The sequence below is a fragment of the Centrocercus urophasianus genome, unplaced genomic scaffold (genome assembly GCF_019232065.1).
Source record: "Centrocercus urophasianus isolate 14NV4802_14NV808 unplaced genomic scaffold, USGS_Curo_1.0 seq_27, whole genome shotgun sequence".
NCBI classification, from domain to species: Eukaryota; Metazoa; Chordata; class Aves; order Galliformes; family Phasianidae; genus Centrocercus; species Centrocercus urophasianus.
In genome coordinates this window covers 8,153,355-8,172,466 of record NW_024884833.1, presented here as the reverse complement: position 1 = coordinate 8,172,466, position 19,112 = coordinate 8,153,355, and the positions used below count along the sequence as shown (strand labels likewise).

General features: G+C 38.0%; 1 protein-coding gene across 7 annotated transcripts in view; it reads right to left on the bottom strand.

The window, feature by feature from the left end:
- The window catches only part of TMC1 (transmembrane channel like 1), a 110,556-nt gene that overhangs the window by 39,429 nt on the left and 52,015 nt on the right, over nt 1-19,112 (bottom strand). For all 7 annotated transcript variants that reach the window (XM_042826861.1, XM_042826863.1, XM_042826865.1 and 4 more), the window contains 3 exons: nt 11,249-11,428; nt 2,456-2,521; nt 1,972-2,344 (listed from right to left, as the gene is read on the bottom strand). In XM_042826861.1, the coding sequence (XP_042682795.1) occupies nt 1,972-2,344; nt 2,456-2,521; nt 11,249-11,288 (479 nt within the window). In that variant the 5' untranslated portion in view covers nt 11,289-11,428. The remainder of the gene's footprint in view (nt 1-1,971; nt 2,345-2,455; nt 2,522-11,248; nt 11,429-19,112) is intronic.

Below are 19,112 nucleotides of genomic sequence, written 5' to 3'. Positions count from 1 at the left end.
TGGGATTATACCACATCTTCTCTATTCTCTATATTAATTTTACTTTTGATTTGTTTCGTTTTGTCTCTACTTTTGGCTATTAAAAAAGGCACATCAGTAAAAGTGGTGAGGCACTGAAATAGTTTGCTCAGAGAGGTGGTGGCTGCCATATACTGGAGAAATTCAAGGTCAGGCTGGACAGAGCTCTGAGCACTCTTCAGATTTTGTTCATTGCAAGGTAGTTGAACTAGCTGACCTTTAAAGGTCCCTTCCAACTCAAATTTATATGAGTCTATGAGATACTATCAAAGAATATTTAGCTTTTACTACGGTAGGTCCTCACAGACTTGTTAGATGGGCTACACTTCTGTGCTCACATCACTCTCTCCTGTTCTAAGATATGCAAATCATTCACATAAACAACAGTTGAACAGATCACCATCATTTTTCCCTTTGCTGTTTTTTTTTTCCTGTTGAAAATCCTTTTAAATATTCTTGCATTTACTATCACATAATCTTGTTGGATGGTGCTCTAAATGTATAAGAATATAATGTTCTTCAAGTATCTTCCAGAGCATCATCAGATTTTCTTCAAATGTGCTGTCAACTTTCAGAAACAACATGCTGATCTGGATAGAAACTGAATTTCTTCAGACTAAACATGTGTATTTTAATGTTCAGAGTTTTGTAATACAATTAAAAACATTATGCCTTCATTTAAATTTATATTTTAAGTGGCTTTTTTAAAAAATTAACACTCAAATGCTTGCAAGGGATGACAACAGCAATAAGCAAAGGAACAAGCGTTGGCAGATTCAGGCCTGTTGCTTATATGAGTATAGGAAATTGCATAGTGGGGAACAATCGGCACCACAGAAATAAGCCAGCACAAAGGAAGATTTTAGATATTCATTTAGGGAAAGGAAGTGAACTAGAAGTGTACTGAAATGGGATCATGAACAAATTAATGCAGCAGCATATCTCATCGTATTTTCTTTTCCATCTGACTCCTGCTGTGCTGCGTAGTGCTGCCTTTGGGAACATAAACAGCTGTAGCAAGTGCTGAATAGAGGAAAGAAGATTCCTGTTCCTCTCCACTGAGATGAGCATGCTGAGCTCCATTAGCTCTTTCGTACACTGTTCTCAGGGACTGTTTCCTTAAAATATCATGAAAACGGGCATGCTGCCAAGGAAAACCAGGATGACAGAAGAAGAATAAAAAGAGTTTTCAGAAGTGTTCTACGTCAGAGCAATTTTCCAAAGACCCCAGGTTGCACTAAATGCACTGGAAAAGGAAATTTTCAGTGGGAGTTAAGTGGTACAAACTTTGGAAAATTTTGTCTCCGTGCTTGATTCTGAACTCTTAAAGTTTTCATCTGTTACAAAAAAAGCTCGTTCAAGGCTGGATAGGAAATAAGACCTTGAACTTTTGGAAAGTGTCAAGAATTTGATTCTGCACTGGACACAGAACTAGATCCTGGAATTCTGGACAGTGATTGGTTCTGGCTTTTTATTTGGTTTTGGTTGTTTGGTTGCTTAGGAAAAAAGTAGGAGATCTCACTCACTATCATTCTGTCACTTGTTCCTTCCTCTGTCACTCCAGAGAACAGCTCAAGAATGTGAGACACTTAACTACAGTAAGGGAGACCCTAGCTGAAGTTTCTGTTCAGATTTATGAGATTTGTCTCTAATGTCAGAACATTGGTGGTGTCAGAAATGTCTGTACGGTCATTTTCAAAAGTTCCACCCTGGACACATGACAGCCCTTGACCACATTTCACTGTAGTGGATTTGGCTCTATGGACAGTTTCCACTTCACTCAGAATCTCCTCATTCCAGAAGAAAATAAAAGAAAATAAAACCTCCTGTTCAGCTTTGGCAAGGAGCCATGCCAACTCTTGGCATTTCACAGCTATAAATGAAAACAGGTTTTACATAAGGCAACAATTGTTTTATATTTATATATATATAGATATGTATATATAAAATTACCCAGATCCTGATTTCTTTTTGTCCTTTTTCTTCTTGTTGGCCTTTTCTTTCTTCCCTTTCTTATCAGCCTTTTTGTCCTGTTTCTTCTCATTTTTGCCTTTCCCACTCTTACCCCCTTTTTCATCTTCCTCTTCTTCACCATCTTCCTTTGATTTTTGATTTGCCTGGTTCTTCCTGGCTTTTGTAGGATCCCCCTCAGAATCACTGCCCTCATTTCCACCTGCTCGGCTCCGTCCTCTCCGGTTTCTTTGCCTGCGTTGCCCAGCTCTCCTTGTTCCATCTTCATCATCTCCATCCTCCTCACCACCATGCCTGACTCTTCCTCTTCCATGTCCCCTTCTGGTTCTTGGTTTTGCTCTCTTCCTCTCTTTATCTGTGACAGAAATGAACATATGAGAGAAGTTAGTATGTTAGAGAGAGACCTTCCTTCCTTGTTTCATTTACGTAACTGAACGTGACCTCAAAGTTATCCACACCTACTGACCTGCTCCTCTGTCATTTTCTTGATTCTCGGCTGCACTGTCTTCTTCATTGTCGACCTCACTGGCATCTGTAATTAGAAAACAAAAGCCAGTGCATGTGAAGTGTGGATTAGTCAGTAGGAACGCAGGGTGTTTAAGAAATTTACCACATTGTGCTCTCTTACATCATTCCACAAATCCAGCTATTTGAACAAGGAGAACAGCTTTCAAGAAATCAGATGAAAACAGAAATAAAAAAACTTTTATCTTCTTTGAGCACTAAAGTAAGTAAAATTGAAAGTGATGGCACAGAGATCTTAATCTTACAGAGCAAATACGTAGGACAGAAGGACCCTAAAAAAGGAACACTGTAAGCAGCAGCACCCTGTAACTGAAGGAATAAATAAAGGAAGATGAAGATGATTCTCAAGCAATTCTCAGATTTTCTTAGATGTGTGAAAGATAAGCACTGGCTGAGATTAAAGATTAAAAGAGTCATTAAATGATTTGACAGACTGGAGAGCATGAAATTTTATAGCTGTAGCACTGCTGAAGAACACAATCCCAGAGGAAAGAAGAAAGTTGCTCTCAGATCTTCAGTTTCAGCAACCACATCTCTAAGCACATGATAAAAGTTGACACAGCTCTGTTGTATTCTGTACAATGGTCCTCTTCTGTCCCTCAGGAGATGACAGAAACCTTGCAGACTTTGGAGGGAGAGCCCATTTACAGAAGCCAGTAGTATTTCTGCCTAGAGACATCCTTGTTTTGGAGTGGATCCATTGTTTATGTTTGTTGGTCTCAGTAAGTTCAACAAGAGAGGTTGCTTCTGCTGTTTATCAGTATCCAAGACAGTATCCAGTTCATCTTTATTCTACATTCTGAGACCAGAATCATATATTTACGGAGAAGAAAAAGACTATTCTCTATCATGTCCATTATATCCATCATTATACTGCATATTCATATCATAACACTACATATTACATATCATGTCACTACTAAAACTGGTAGTTCACTGGCAATGTACCTTCAGAAACAGTCTAACTAATACCTGAAAAAACAGGAGCTGAAAGGTTTTCTTCAGGTATCCTTGTTTGAGTTTGTAGATGTGGAATGACATGCCAGTGGAATATGTAGAGGTACATGGCAGTGAGAGATCAATGACTAAGAAATAGTGCCTTGAATTGAAGTAGACAGTTGTCATTAGGCTCCAACACAGCATGTATGTTCAGATGTATATGCTTGATATATACAAGTATGCCATCCCTCCTACAGACAGGATATGTGGCATGTTGTGATCTCTGTGTTACAGTTTTCAGACCAGAGCAGAGTATAATTATTTTCCTTCTTCACTCATGCATAAATCTTTTGGACTCTTCTTTACATTCTGTCTTTCTCCACCCATTCTCTAGTTACTTTCATAGATTTTATGAAGCCACAGAGACTAACTGAAAAATTATGAACAAACATTTATCTAGGAATTGTTACAGCTAACTGTCAGGATCAACTTCTTAGTTCTATCTAGTATCAAAGAAAATATTAAAATATGCAAGACTGAAAACAAGAAAGAATCCAGGGTATTGTTTTACTCTGTACAGTAACATGCAAAGTATTACCACACAGAATTTGACTGGCATTTTAAAACTAGGACTGATGAAGAGAGCTTAAGTTCCCTTCACAAAACATTTTATTGTAATTACAATTGCTATCAAGTCAACAGCACCTGCACAATATTCTTTTTAAGACAATGCAAAAAATGTTATCATAATATCATCAGTGGAATGTGAAAATAAGCGCTCCTTTGTTCTCTCTGGACATATGCCTTCTGTTGCTGACAGTAACTAGATCTCCATTAGACAAAGATCATTACGTTGCTATTGAAAGTCTGCAAAGATGACAACAGGCACTTCTAAAGATATACTCTGCATGCCACAATAGGGCATGGTTTTTTATTTGCAGCTAATGCTTTCACTGATCTTCACTAGCCAAAAAGAGATTCCCAGGGAAGCACTTAAAGATACAAGACTGGCCTCAGTGGAGATTCCCCAGAGTACGTACAACAAGCAGTCAGATGGAGATTTATCATGCACACTGAAACGTGCATTACTGGTGAAAGTGTGCCAGGCTGCAATTAACATAATATTGAAATTAACTATGAACTATGTAATACAGGACTAAATACAGCCCAGTGTAGATGTTGAACTTCAATTTATTTTTAAATCTTTAATTAATTTTCTTCAATTAATTTTATCATAAGGGCAAAAAATGTGATAGTCTGAATCAAGTATTTCAGGAAAAATTAAATGTGAAACTAATCGATTCTTAAAGAAAGTACCAAGCATGCTGTTGTAAGGGAGCGTATGTGAATAGTGAGGCCTGTGTGCTTAAATCTTTTTTTCATAAAAGTTCACAGACACACAAATAATAACAAGTTTTCACAGAATGATGAAAAAAAAAAAAAAAGAAAGAAAGAAAGAAAAAAGAACAAAACATGAAATCAAATGAGAGTGGCTGTTTCCACAAAATGAGTCTAGAAAAAAACAACCAATGATAATAGAGAATCATGTGGCTAAAAGAGTAGAGAGTGCTACAGGCATCCAAAGAAGCATCCAAAGTCCATTTTAAAAAATGATTTCTGCAAAAAATTATTTTGTCTCCAAACTTCAGAACATTCCTGTCTCCACAGACCCATGCTCACCTACAGATACAAAACATAATTTGTTTCTGAGCTTACACTGAAAACAAAACAAAGCATAACAAAAGAGCCTCCTATTCCTTTTATGATAAGCAGACAACTATTGTCAGTTCTCCTGAGGCTCAATGGTATGCACATTGCTATGATTCACACAGAAAGCACTTAAATGTTCCCTGTGCTGCACTCAGCTACAAAGATTTTGGTGAAATGTTCAGATATCACTCTCTTTCTGCTGTATATACAGAATGAGAGCTCTCTTCCAGGTTGTGGGGTTGATGCCTGAAGCATTGCACAGAATTTATTTTTAAAAGGCAGAATTCAGACAAAACTCTGTATTGCACTGTACATCATGAACTGTGTGACAAGAAAAGCTAAAGCTCAGAGTAGAACTAGAAGTTCAAGAGAACAAAACTCATTAAGGAAAGGGGCAAATATTCTTTGCTATCCCTCAGGTCTGTCTTGAATAGCATGTATGCACGCATTCATATAAGCTGCACAGCTATCCAACCCTGCACTCATATTGCAGCAATCTCTGAAAACCTGCAATTCAGTATAGTATTACCATTCTGTAGGAAAAACAAAGAGCATCAAAAATGCTCTAATTAAAGTAGGAATGTAGAGTCTTAGATGCAGAAACAAAATCATCACTGTGTAGGATCCTTCTAGGTGTACAGCTTGTCTTCTACTTTTTTAAACGTATCCACATGGCATCTTACTTATCAAAAGTTCATCAAAGTGTTGACAGACAGCAAGCTGCCTACATGCTACAGCAATATCTAGAATTACACGAGGTTCCAGAAAAGTGGACCTCATTTCTTTACAGTTGTAGCTCTCATAAAGCTCATGTCAGGTAATTGCAGTTTGAGTCAGATAACTTGAATTTATAAGAAATCAGAGCAAACTACTGCTCAGCTGTCAAATCTTCTAGGATACTGCATCCAACCCTCATTAAATGGGTTTAATATCAGGCATATTTGAATTTATATTCCATAACTTCCTATGCTCAAGGAAAGCCAATTGCTTACGGATTTCTTTTACTTACTAGTCTGAGGGAAAGTTTGTCTTCATTCTAGACTAAGGGCAACAGAAGTCTGATTTGAGTAAGTTATCACATCTCTTCAAGTCTTATTTATGTTTTGAACTATAGCTGGATATGAGACAGCTAGAGAGTGTACTGAATCTCAATTCAAAATAATATACATGTCAGAGACAGAACGTTAATCTCAGAAGAGAGTTTAGGAGAGAGCATAGAGTGCTGGCTGGCAAGGAAATTAAGGGCAGAATATAATCTATAAAACCATAGGAGTCTTTGTTGTGAAGTGGCCAACTAGCATAGTGAGGAAATGTTTTATTCTTATCTTCTCAAATCCTTTGCATTTCATTACCAGAGGACATCTGCCAGATTTCATGCTTTTCTATTAACCTTTTTTTTATGCCACAAGGTTGCCTTAATTTCTCATTATGGAAGTGATAATGATTCTTGGAACTACTCCATAAAACATTGCCTGCTATTGTAATATTACTGCTTAAAATGGTACTGTGTAATACCAGCTGCTGCTAAGCAATTCTGGAGTATCCATGCCTTGAAAAAACATCAGTGGAGACCTGCATATGAACCTAAAAATGCTATCAGATTCTTTGCCTATTTTTTAAGTCATAAAATAGGTGTACATTTATTAATTAATTGTTAAGCCAATTAAATGAATCATATGCAGATAGTGTCTTGCAAGCAATTATTATTGTATCTTCCTCTCAGCAAAACCAAGCTGGATTTTTTCCAGTGACAGAAAGATAGACAGCTAATAAACTGGGTGACCAAAAAGCAGAAATAGAAGCCATGAGGGACAACAAACTCTTGTGAAATTTCAAACAAAAAGAATGGGAACATCTGTATAAAATTCAATTCTTAGAATTTACATAATTTCCATAATATTATTTCATGTAAATAATGCAGTTCCTCACAATACTTCTGTGAGGAAAAATATCACTAGAAGTAACAGCTCTAAAACACACCAGAAATAATAAAGAGCTCAAGGAAAATCAAGAACTCAAGGAAAGTCTACAGAAGAGTGAACTGGTGCACTTATCTAAGATTTGATGTATTCATATTAGAGAGCTCTTGCTCTCAGTGTAATTCCAAAATGCAAGAAACAGACTTTGGTTGAAGTACAAGGCACTATAAAGCCTGACATAAAGTCTTACTCCACGCTCCAGTAAAGGATGTCCCCATCAGTGAACTGTAGAATACCCCTGGCTAAACACCATAAACTTCGGCCAAAAATCCAGTTCCATTTCTAGCATTTAAAAACATAGTAAAAAGAGACTGAATGTATTTGTTTCATCCTTTTATTCCACACCTCACGTCATCACATAAGTTTTTCATACATTCCCAAGTACACCTTTCAGCAAAAGTTTAGACCCTTGGAAGCTTTATATTTTAATAACAGTCCAGTCCCACACTTGAAACATCAGGTAGATAAAAGTTGCACAGCCAACTGGAGTTAAAGAAGACCAACAAATTTCTACTGTGATTTGGATAAAAAGTTATTGACGAGAGAGCTGAGGTTCGACAATAATGAACTAATTGCCTGGGAATACAGAGCCCAAGTCTCTCAGTATGTCCAAGGCTGATAATATGCAATTTTTTTTATTTTTTTTTTTTTTTTGAGCTTCTGTGTATCTCTTGTGCCATATTTAAAAAAAAAAAAAAAAAGTATTTGACTAACCTGATAAATATTCTTGAAAATACTTCTTTTTTTTTTATTTTTTTTCTTTTTTTTTTTTTTTTTTTTTTTTTTTAATACTACAGCATCTTATCAAAGTCTAAAACAAGATTCAGATTTGATGGAGTAACAGAACTCGGAAATGATGAATTCTAACAAATTACAACAGCACCAATACTGAAAACCTAACAGTTAGCATGTGAAACTTTTCTCTGGAGCAATCTAGAAAGACTGGGAGAAACAGAAGAGTTTTATAAGTATCAATCAATGTATTCCAAATTCAATTACATATAATTTATATCTGTCGTTGTCCACGTCACAGATAGGGAAGCACAGCATGTTATTGTGTACTACATTGATTGAAAAAAAAAAGAAAACAAAAAAAAACAAATAAACAAAGAAACAACAAGAAAAAAGAATACATGTCAAAGCCCAAAAGCATACATCAGATTATTTATTTCTTGTATAAAAAATATCACGAATATCATGCTTCTTCTACTTTATTTTCGGATTTGTACCAGGAATCTGATGTACAGTTAACATTGCAGTTTTATTTCCAGACTTATGGCTTCTTTGAACCTGATCAATAGTTCAGAATTGCTCTCTGCTCAGTTCTACAGCAAATAAACACATTGTAGAGACAGCCAAGTACCTTGTTTGCATCTTTCCAAAATGGCTTAACCTTAGGCCTTTTTAATGACTTTCTATTTCCTGCAATTAGATTCTGACAACTAGGTGAAACATTGTTTCTCTCTCCAATCTCTATCCCCAACAAGATAACTTCCATGTTTCATAACTAAAAGCATTTTTGTATTATCTAGATTCAGAATGTTATTATGAGGAATTCTCATGAGCTAAACAAATTACGAAAAGCAAACATAAAGAATCTGCTTGGAACTTGATAGATTGCATATATTCATATTCCTCTTGTCTTCTTCATTACATTTCATTAAATAACAGAATCAACAGAGTTGCCACTAGAAGATGCAAAGTTATTTAGAGATTCAAACATCTTTGCCAAAGCTCAAAGACTTCCATTTATATTTTAATTCATGGAGGCAAATGAGATAATAAATATATGCCACATATTGGTAAGTGCTAAGTTTAAAATCTGAGAATGGCTTCAGAAACACAGGAGAGAGAATCCTATTCTGAACTCTACTAATAGCAAGCCAGCTTTACATCTTGTATGAAGTGTCCTATATAAGCAGAAGCCAAAACCTATTGTTGAAATTTTTTCTGACCTTTAGTGTTTCAGAATTCATTTACCTCTTAGCTTTCCAGCAGCTCTGTTTAAGAAGGAAAGATAATTTCATAGTCATAGCAATGAAAAGCAAACCTTCATAGAATACTGCCTTTCAAAGTATCCCAGATTTTTTTATAACTAAAATATGAATTGAAACACAGGCCTTACGAATAAGAATTGCAATTCTAGAATTACTAGAACACTTAATACTTGAGACCATGCCTGAATTTTTATGCTTTTCACATATAGAGTTATGTATTTTCTTCCTATGGATTAAAATAAAAGTTACTGTCTGAAAAAATATCCTGTTGGCAGTAGCTCTGAATTTATTCAGTAAAACAATAATTCATATTCAGTCACACAAGCAAATATACTGTTTATTTTTCTGCATCTAAACTACCAATGATATAGATCAGAATGGCAGATATAAATATATATATAGATATATATAGATAAAAAGTAGACAGAATATTTGTAGTACCAAGTGAGGAAGACACCAGTAGTCTGGTAAAGTTGCCTACAACTAGTTTTAGCCCAGTCAACATTTGAAAATTACAGATGGGAACTATAGGAAACAAATCATTTTATTTTGATTTACATCCATGAATTGCTTGTTGATTTTCCACTGGTAAGGAAAAATGATGAATGTCTTCTAAATGTTCTGCTAAAACAACAGAATGAGGTAGCATAGATTAAATGGGAATGGAAAGCTGGCAGTAGATAGTCCATCTGACTACGGTCTGCTTTTCCATTTTCCTTTTGAGCTGTACTTAAGTACTTCAAAGTGTTAGAATTGTTTCTCACAGAAGGCAGGGGAAGTAGATAATTCAAAGAACTCCTCAAAAAATCACCCCCTTCATGAGAGCACAGATAAAGTTTTCCAAGCCACCATCTCTGCGGATTCACTTCCGTTTCCCTCCTTGGATTGACTCTGGGCAAGTTTTCATTGTTTTCACTGAAGACTTTACTTCAAGTACTGGGATAAGAATATTAAATGTACAGTGCCTCGTACATGTGAAATGACAGTAAATGATACTGATCTGAACTCTTTAGGCTCTGAAATGTGATTTACTTAACTTATTCATTGCATTGTTATCATGAGTCTATATAAAACATGAATTTATATGAAAAATACAGCCTATGTTCAAGCAAGAAGAAAAATTTTACTTAGGCTGATAAATATTTTGCCTATATTACACTAAATTCTGTTTTTCTTCCTCGTTAAAAGGAGTTCAGTTAGCAAGTACTGCTTAGAAAATGTCAGTATCAGTATTTGTGAAAAAAAAAAGGGAAAAAAAATGAAGATGCTCATATAGGAGGAAAAAAAATATCACCACTAACTGTACTATGGGTTATATTCTGATAAAATTCTAAGTCCTTTCTGAATTTTTCTACAGAAGCATATCTTATTTTACTCCTGTTTCATATTATGGGTGTAGATTAAAAAGAAAAAAAACAAAAACAAAAAACACTTTTACATAGCGTCAGCCCTGGTATTTAGCAAGACCTAGCAAGAATGAATTCATTCATGTTCTGCCATTCTGAACGTCATGCCAACCTTATATTTAAAAAAGATCAATATTCTTGATCCTTTCTTTAAATGAATGTTGTTGTCCATGAAAATTAAAACACTTCCCACATTAACAAGATGCTTTGCAATTTGTCAGAAAAAAATCACACCATTGTAATCATACAAAAATGTTTCTTGTATCCAGATCATTCCAGTATCAGTCCAGAATTATTGTTAATGTTTTATCTTACTATAAAGTATGTGCTTGATTTTAAACTAAATGTTGAAAGGAATGAACGAAAGGGCGATTGCACTTATGTATCTTACAGAAGCCACACAATACCCTAATTTCCTCTATCTTTCCATCCAACTGCATATAAATGTATAACAAGTAACTGGACTGTGGTTGAATCTTTTCATTTACTAACTAGTGGAGAGCGACTGCCTTCCCACAGCTAACCAACTTGCAAAACTGTCTTCAAAGGGGAAGTAAAGCACACATTTGAACAAAAGATGAAGAATTATGATAAAAGCAAATTTGCATCAAAAGAAACAAGAAGAAAACAAAATTTTCACATTGTTGAGCTACATACAGAAAAAGAGTATACACTTCATATATATAATCATAGCTGTAATTACCATTTCCTTCATTGGTGGCTGGCTTTTCATTTTTAGGCATTGTGACTGTATTTCACAGGGCTGCTCCAGTTGCCACCAGTATAGGAGATTGTCTGAAGGTTGAGCGGTCTGTTATAAAGTGTTATCCACATCAACTTTGTCCCGTCTGTCACTGCACAGTTGGTGCTGAAGTTTCACCGACTGAAATATAAGAAGATACTAATTTCCTAAGTAATTAATCTTTCATGAATGTTTAGTTTACTACTTAGGTTTTGCATGCTAGGGTCAAAAGAATGGAAGAAATTGTTCATCTTCTTAATACAGGAAAAAAAAAAATTAAAAATCCTGCAATGTACTCATCTATGACTAACAGCAATGTTTAAATGTTAAAGTGCACTGGTAGACACAGATGTTGCGTGGTGTTCGCATGGAGAAACTCTGACACTGTATGCAGGTCGACACTTTAACAGTGTTGCATATGGAAGACCGCATACGAATGGTTATTTCTTATGAAAAACAACCTTTGTCATAGACAATTATTTAGATTGCATATCTTTACAAAAAAAAAAAAAAAAAAAAAAAAAAAGCGTCCTAAAACACATTTAAAATACAGCAAATGGAACTTGACACTGATATATCTGTTGGTTTATGTTTGCGTCACTGGATGTAGAAATTCCCTTAAGATTTTTTGCTTCTCTCAGTATGCATATACCATACCAAGTATGCAGTAACAGATTTACCCTGAGTCACCGTGGACTTACAGCACTAGGCAGCTTTTATGATTAGACAAAGCAAACATTTTATTAATGAGACACAAGTCAGGCTTGGAAATAAAAATTAGAAATAATGTATTACAAGTATCATCTTTGGAAGAAAGGACAGGCAACTTCGAGATAGTACAAAGATGTTGCAAAGAGGAAATTAGAAGGCAAAAACCCAGCTAGAACATAAGCTGGCCACTCTTGTGAAAAATAACAAAAAATGTTTTCACAAATATGAAGGCTGCTCTGAAAGTAATGCCTACTATTCTATTATGTTGATCAACAATGTCAGAGGTAAATATTGGTGTATGGCAGTAGAGGCTGAACCTTCTGACCAATATTTTCTTACACTTTGTTGCCGTGTAGTTTCCACAGAAATAAATGGGAGGAACTACTTTTGGAGCAACCTACACACATAAACGACAAAAGAAGGCCAAGAAGAATCTCCATTCTTTATTGCATGTGGCAGAGAACATTACCACAAAGGATGAGGAAAAGGCTGAGGTACTCAATGCCTTTTTTTGCTTCTGCCTTTAATAGTCAGATCAGTTACCCTCAGAGTACTCAGATCCCTGACATGGAAGACAGAGATGGGGAGCAGAATAAACCTCCATAATTCAGGAGGAAACAGTGACCTGCTATTCCACCTATCACAAGCATCTGGGACTCAATTAAATCTACTCACGAGTACATATGGAGCAAGCAGAAGTGCTCGCCAAGTCACTTTCCATCATTTATCAGCAGTCCTCGTCAACTGAGAAGGTCCCAGAGGACTGGAGACTCGCTAGTGTGACACCTGTGTACAAGAAGGATGATGCAGGAAATGACAGGCCCATCAGCCTGACCTCAGTATTAGGGAATGTTATGGAGTAGATCATTTTGAGTGCAATCACATAGCATTGTGGGACAATCAGGGCATCAGGTCTAGCAAGCATGGACTCATGAAAGGTAGGTCCTGCTTGACAAACCTCCTCTCCTTCTTTGACCACGAGACCTGCCTGGCAGATAAGGGAAAGGCTGTGGACATTCTCTGCCCCAACTTCAGCAAAGACTTTGGCACTGTCTCCCACAGTACTCTCCTGGAGAAACTGGCAGCTCATGGCTCAGATCGTGGAACAGATCATCCTGCATAACATGCTTAATCACACGAGGATAGGGTGTGTGATCCAAAACCGCCAGCACAGCTTCACCAGGGGAAGGTCATGCTTGACCAATCTGGTGCTCTTCTATGGTGGAGTGACAGCATCAGTGGACAAGAGAAAGGCGACCAATGTCATTTACCTGGACTTGAGCAAGGCCTTTGACATGGTCCCCCCCCACATCCTTATCTCCAAATTGGATAAGAAACTGGTTGAAAGGCTGCAGACAGAGGGTGGTCATCAATGGTTCTGTGTCCAGGTGGAGACTGGTAATGAGCAGCGTCACCCAGGGGTCTGTCTTGGGACCGGTGCTCTTCAACATCTTTAGCAGTGACATCGATGATGGAATCGAGTGCACCCTCAGCAAGTTTGCTGAGGACACCAAGCTGAGTGGTGCGGTTGACACAGTGGAAGGAAGGGATGCCATTCAGAGGGACCTCAACAGGCTTGAAAGGTGAGCCCGGGTGAACCTGATGAGATTCAACACAGCAAAGTGCAGAGTTTTGCACTTGGGCCAGAGGAATCCCAGGCATCCATACAGACTGGAAGGAGCAGTGCTTGAGAGCAGCCCTGCAGAGAAGGACCTGGGGGTCTTGATGGATGAAAAACTTAACATGAGCCAGCAGTGTGCTCTTGCAACTCTGAGGTTCTGGAACAGGTGCCCAGAGAGGTTGTGGATGCCCCGTCACTGGAAGTGTTCAAGGCCAGATTGGATGAGGCCCTGGGCAGCCTGGTCTAGCATTAAATGTGGAGGTTAGTGGCCCTGCATGTGGCAGGGATGTTGCAGATTCATGATCCTTGAGGGCCCTTCCAACTGGCCATTCTGTGATTCTGTGATTCTGTAGACAGGTGTTGTCTTTTCTGGGTAAAAAAATGGCTGAGGAGCTGGGCCCAGAGAGTGGTGATAAATGGATTTAAATCCAGATGGGGAATAATCAAAGAATCAAAGAATCACAGAATCATAGTCATATGTTCTGTAGGGGTCAGTACTGGGGCTTTATTGATCTGGATGAGAGTATTGAGTGCATCCTCAGTAAGAATGCAAGTGACACCAAGCTGTGAGGAAGTGTCAATCTGCTTGGGAGAAGGAAGGCCCTATAGAGCAATCTGGACTGGCTAGATAGATGGGCTGAGACCAGTGGGATGAAGGTCAATAAGACTAAGCCCCAGATCCTGCACTTTGGCCACAGGAACCCCAGGAAATGCTACAGGCTTAGGGCAGAGTGGTTGGAAAGCTGCACAGAAGGAAGGATCTCAGGACGTGGGTCAGCAGCCAGCTGAACATGAGCCAGCAGTGTGCCTAGGTAGCCAAGAAGGCCAAGCATCCTGGCTTGCATCAAAAACAGCAGAGTCGGGGAAGTGATTGTCCCCCTGTACTAGCATTTGAGACTACACCTCAAGTACTGTGTTCAGTACAAGAAAGACAGTGTGGCCCTGGAGCGTGTTCAGAGGAAAGCAATGAAGCTGGTGAGCAGTCTGGAGCACAGGTCTTACAAGGAGCAGCTGAGAGAACTGGGATTGCCTAGTCTTGAGAAGAGGAGGCTCAGGGGAGACATTATCACCTTCTTTAACTCCCTGACAGGAGGTTATGGTGAGGTGGCTGTCAGTTTCTTCTCCCACATAACTAGCAATAAGAGGTAATGGTTTCAAGTTGTGCTAGGAAGATTCATGTTGGATATTAGGAACAAATTCATCTCTGAAAGTGGTAAGGCATTGGATATTCAGGGAGGTGGTTGAGTCACCATACCTGGAGGTGTTCAAGAAAGGTGCAGATGTTGCCATTAGGGACATGGTTTAGCAGACATGATCAGCTTTCATCCTCTTTGCAGCACATCAGTTGTGCAGAAAAATAAATAAATAAATACCCTACATTTAATTTATCTCTATGTGACGGCAATCAGAACAACATGGAGTTACTGAATTCCATAACAAATGATAGAAAAAAAATAAAATTGGAGACAGGTCAAGAGAACCTGGGCTCATTCCTTAATGACTTCATTGAACAACATTTTTTTTCTTTTAGCAAATATGTCACACTTTTATTTGTTCAAATCTGTACCTCCTCATCAGAGACAAGTTCTACACAATAAAAATTCAGAAGTATGCACAATACACAAAGGCTGAAGATCAAAACAAATAATTACCCCTTTACCATAACCAAAACTGATAAAACACCCTGCAATGAAGGAAGAGTAAACTATTTGTTCACATATTCTTCCTAATGTCATTAAATGATAACTAGTTTGATAGCCAAAGGAGATAAAGCTGACATCAAATAATGACAACATAACTGTGGTTGGTACAAATATTTGAGTTCCGGTAAATTTCTCAGGCTCAATTTTGCTTGTAGTCAGCATTTAAGTTATAGTGACATAACCTACTAACAGTAAAATAACTGTCATGGTGTCCTTCTAGTAAGATGAAACATTGTGCTTGTTGACTTTCTGTGATTCAAGATGTATTTTCCATTGGTTTCCATACACATTGTTAAACCTAAGGCAATAAATAATTTTCTAGACCTTTTCTACCGAGATTGCTTTTCAGGATGGAATTTTAAAATGCTGTTTTGCTTTGGGTGCACAAAATGCATATTCTGATCTGTTGAATCAGATGGTAAAATCAGGCAGTTCTAGATGTGGATATGAAAGCAGAAGTCACTGCACTGCTACTGAAAATTTTTACTATGTAAGGTAATACCTGCATTGATCCTTCCCTAACCTACTGCATCCAAATGAGTCAGACAAGCCTGAACAGCATTAATGGTTAAGTCTGCACCTAACATCCTCATTATCCCACATTGTTTCACAGCTCAGTGGATGGTTACACAGATCATGTCTGGGAGCAAAAGGAGGCTACAATGGGAGGGCCAGGGCAGGATGCTGGTGACCCCAAGAGGGTCAAAACATCCTCAAGGGACACAACCCTGCCGTATGTCAAAAGCAGGGTAGTGGTGGAAGCACCAGGAGTCCCTGTCGAGGCTGAGTAGACACCGTGTCAGGTGACGAATCCCATTAATTACAAATCCCATTAATTAATTTTATGGAAGAAACATAAAAGCTGGCTTGCATCAATATTGACTCCCAAATTAGCTTTTCAGCTCCTGAACACTGATCAGGCACTACTGTGTAACAGAAACACTGGTAACCTTGCTCTGAAGCCACACTGGTATTCATAGAAAAAGCAAAATACACAGCTACTTCATAAATTGCCATGCAAACAAAATTTGTGTGGGCAGAGGTCTCTGAACATCAAATGAAAAGGCAAATCTAACACCCAAGCCAGATGTCTATATGAAATTTAAATCAAGTTTAGTATGTATTGTTTCTGGAACCAATTGAGGCTTCTCTAACATTTCTGAAACAATGTATTACAAATATCTTTGAAAATCTGGAAGCTGAACCAAAAGAAAAGCAGCTATATTTTTAATTGTATTTAGCTATTCTATCTCTACTTGTAGACACAAAAATTGGGTTCAAGGGAAAAGCATTAGAATCATAGAATCACTCAGGTTGGAAAAGACCTTAAAGATCATCGAGTCCAACCACGACCTAACCATATTATCCTAACGACTCTTTGCTAAATCCTGTCCCTGAGCACCACATCTAAATGGATTTTAAACACATCCAAGGAAGTTAACTCAACCACCTTCCTGGGGAGCCTATTCCAGTGCTTAACAACCTTTTCTGTAAAGAAGTTTTTCCTGATATCCAACCTAAACTTACCCTGGCGCAACTTGAGGCCATTTCCCCTCATCCTGTCACCTGTCACCAGTGAGAAGAGACCAACCCGGCTCACACTGTAAGCTCCTTTCAGATACTGGAAGAGAGCAATAAGTCTCCCCTCAGCCTCCTTTTCCCTAGACTGAACCGTCCCAGTTCCTTCAGTCTCTCCTCATAGGGCATATTCTGCAAGCCCCAGAAGTCTTATGAAAAAAAGAAACAACACATTTTTAAGATTTTCTAAGTGGATCACAAGAAATCAGGGTGGAATGCATGTTTTAAAGGAATTTATCCAAACTGCTATTGATCACTAAATCTGTGTCACTACTATCATTAGAATTAGAATCGAAAACAGCTTTAAAATCAGGAGGAAAAAAATGCTAAATGAATTTGTTTTTACAAAGAAAAATATTTATTAAAGTTTCCACGTATCCATGTTCTGTTTTTTAGTATTTTGTATGAAAATGTGTACATAAGTTTCCTCCAGTGATAATGCTTCTTTTTACTTCAAATTCTACTCTTGTTTTTATCCTAACCAAAATGCATGTCTGGCTGCACAGTCATGAATACAGCTGCTTTCTTCAATAATAACATCTGATATGACACACTGCTACTCTGCTCATAGCCCCTGCTACACTGATGAAAAGGTGCATTGCTCAGATAATTGTTTTTGCTGCTTAGCTTTGGCTTCAATAAGAGGAGGATGGAATAATTCACTGTAGATTTACACCTTGATGCAACTATTTACTGCTTATTTGTTACGAGATTTGGAACCACTGCTTCTTACCTAATTGTTACATGTCTTGAAGTACTTATTATTAGTATCCTAAGCACAGCTGGAGCAGTCTAAAAAGGGAGAACAGAATTTCCAGCCTGCACAGATTGCTTTAGACAGGATGCATTCAGGGGCATTAAAATCCTCAGACTTCATGACTCTGCAATCCTCAATGCCATGTGCAAATGACAGATCAAGACCTGCTAAATACTACACCCACGCAAACTACAACGAGCATCCTACAACAGACAAAATTTACTCCGAGATAGTACTGTCAGAAACTCCAGAAAGTGAAGTCCCTTAAAAAGCTGCAGTTTTAGCTCCTACCAGCAGATGGCAATACATTTGATTTAGTCATATGTTAACGCAAGTGACCCATTCACCACGAAACCTGCGAAATATTATGGTCTCACTACTTCAGAAAGCTGATTACTCAAGCAGTAAAAACCATGGAGAGTGGCAGATTCACCAGAAGTTCACATTAGCATGAGGGACCTCTGCTGGCTGGAGAGATGGGTTGACAAGAGCTTCATGAAGGTCAACAAGCAGCCTAGAGTCCTGCTTTTGAAGAGGAACAACCCCAGCCACCAGGACATGCTCAGGGATACCCAATTCAAAGGCAGCATTGCAGAAGGGTACCTGGTGGTCCTGAGAGATATCAAGTTGAGCATGAGTAAGCAATTTGACCTTACCACCATGAAGGCTAATCGTATCCTAGGCTGCATGAGGCAAACTATTGCAGGCAGATCAGGAGAGGTGATTCTTCCATCCTAATCATATTAGTCAGGCCATACCCGGAGTTCTGTGTTCAGTTCTGAGGTCTCCAGTAGAAGACAGATATTGCAATACCAGAGAGAGTGTGACTCAGGGCCACTAAGATGATGAAGAACTAAAGCATTTCTTAATGGGAATAGGCTGAAAAGTCTGGGACTCCTTAGCCTGGAAAAGAGAAGTCTCAGAGAAGATTTCACCAAATGTCCATAAATACCTGAAGGAAGAATTAGGCTGGAATCAGACTCCTTCCAGCGGTGACCACTGACATGATAAGATGTAATGGACATAAACTGCAACACAGGAGGACAAGTCTAAACATCCACAAGCATTTGTTTAGTGGGCAAGTGACTGAGCACTGGCATAGGTTGCAGAGAGGAAAAAACATTCCACAATTCTGTGAAAAGAGGTAGCATGAAATTAAACCATGTTAGTCTTGTGCCATGTCTTTTCATGACTTGTTCAGATTTCAACTGATCTGTCATTTGGAAGGCAGAGATTAAATGTGATTCTTAGCTGATATGACAGTGATATAAATAACATCCTCACCATTTTCAGTATGTTTGTATGCTTAAAATGAAACAAATATCAGAACAACACCCAGACAGCAGTTAAGTGCAGGAAATAAAGACTCTGAAGATAGTCAAATTCTGCTGTTTCTTGCAAATTGCATTTCTTTGGTAGGTGTTTCTAAGACTAAATGGTCACCAATGAGTAGAA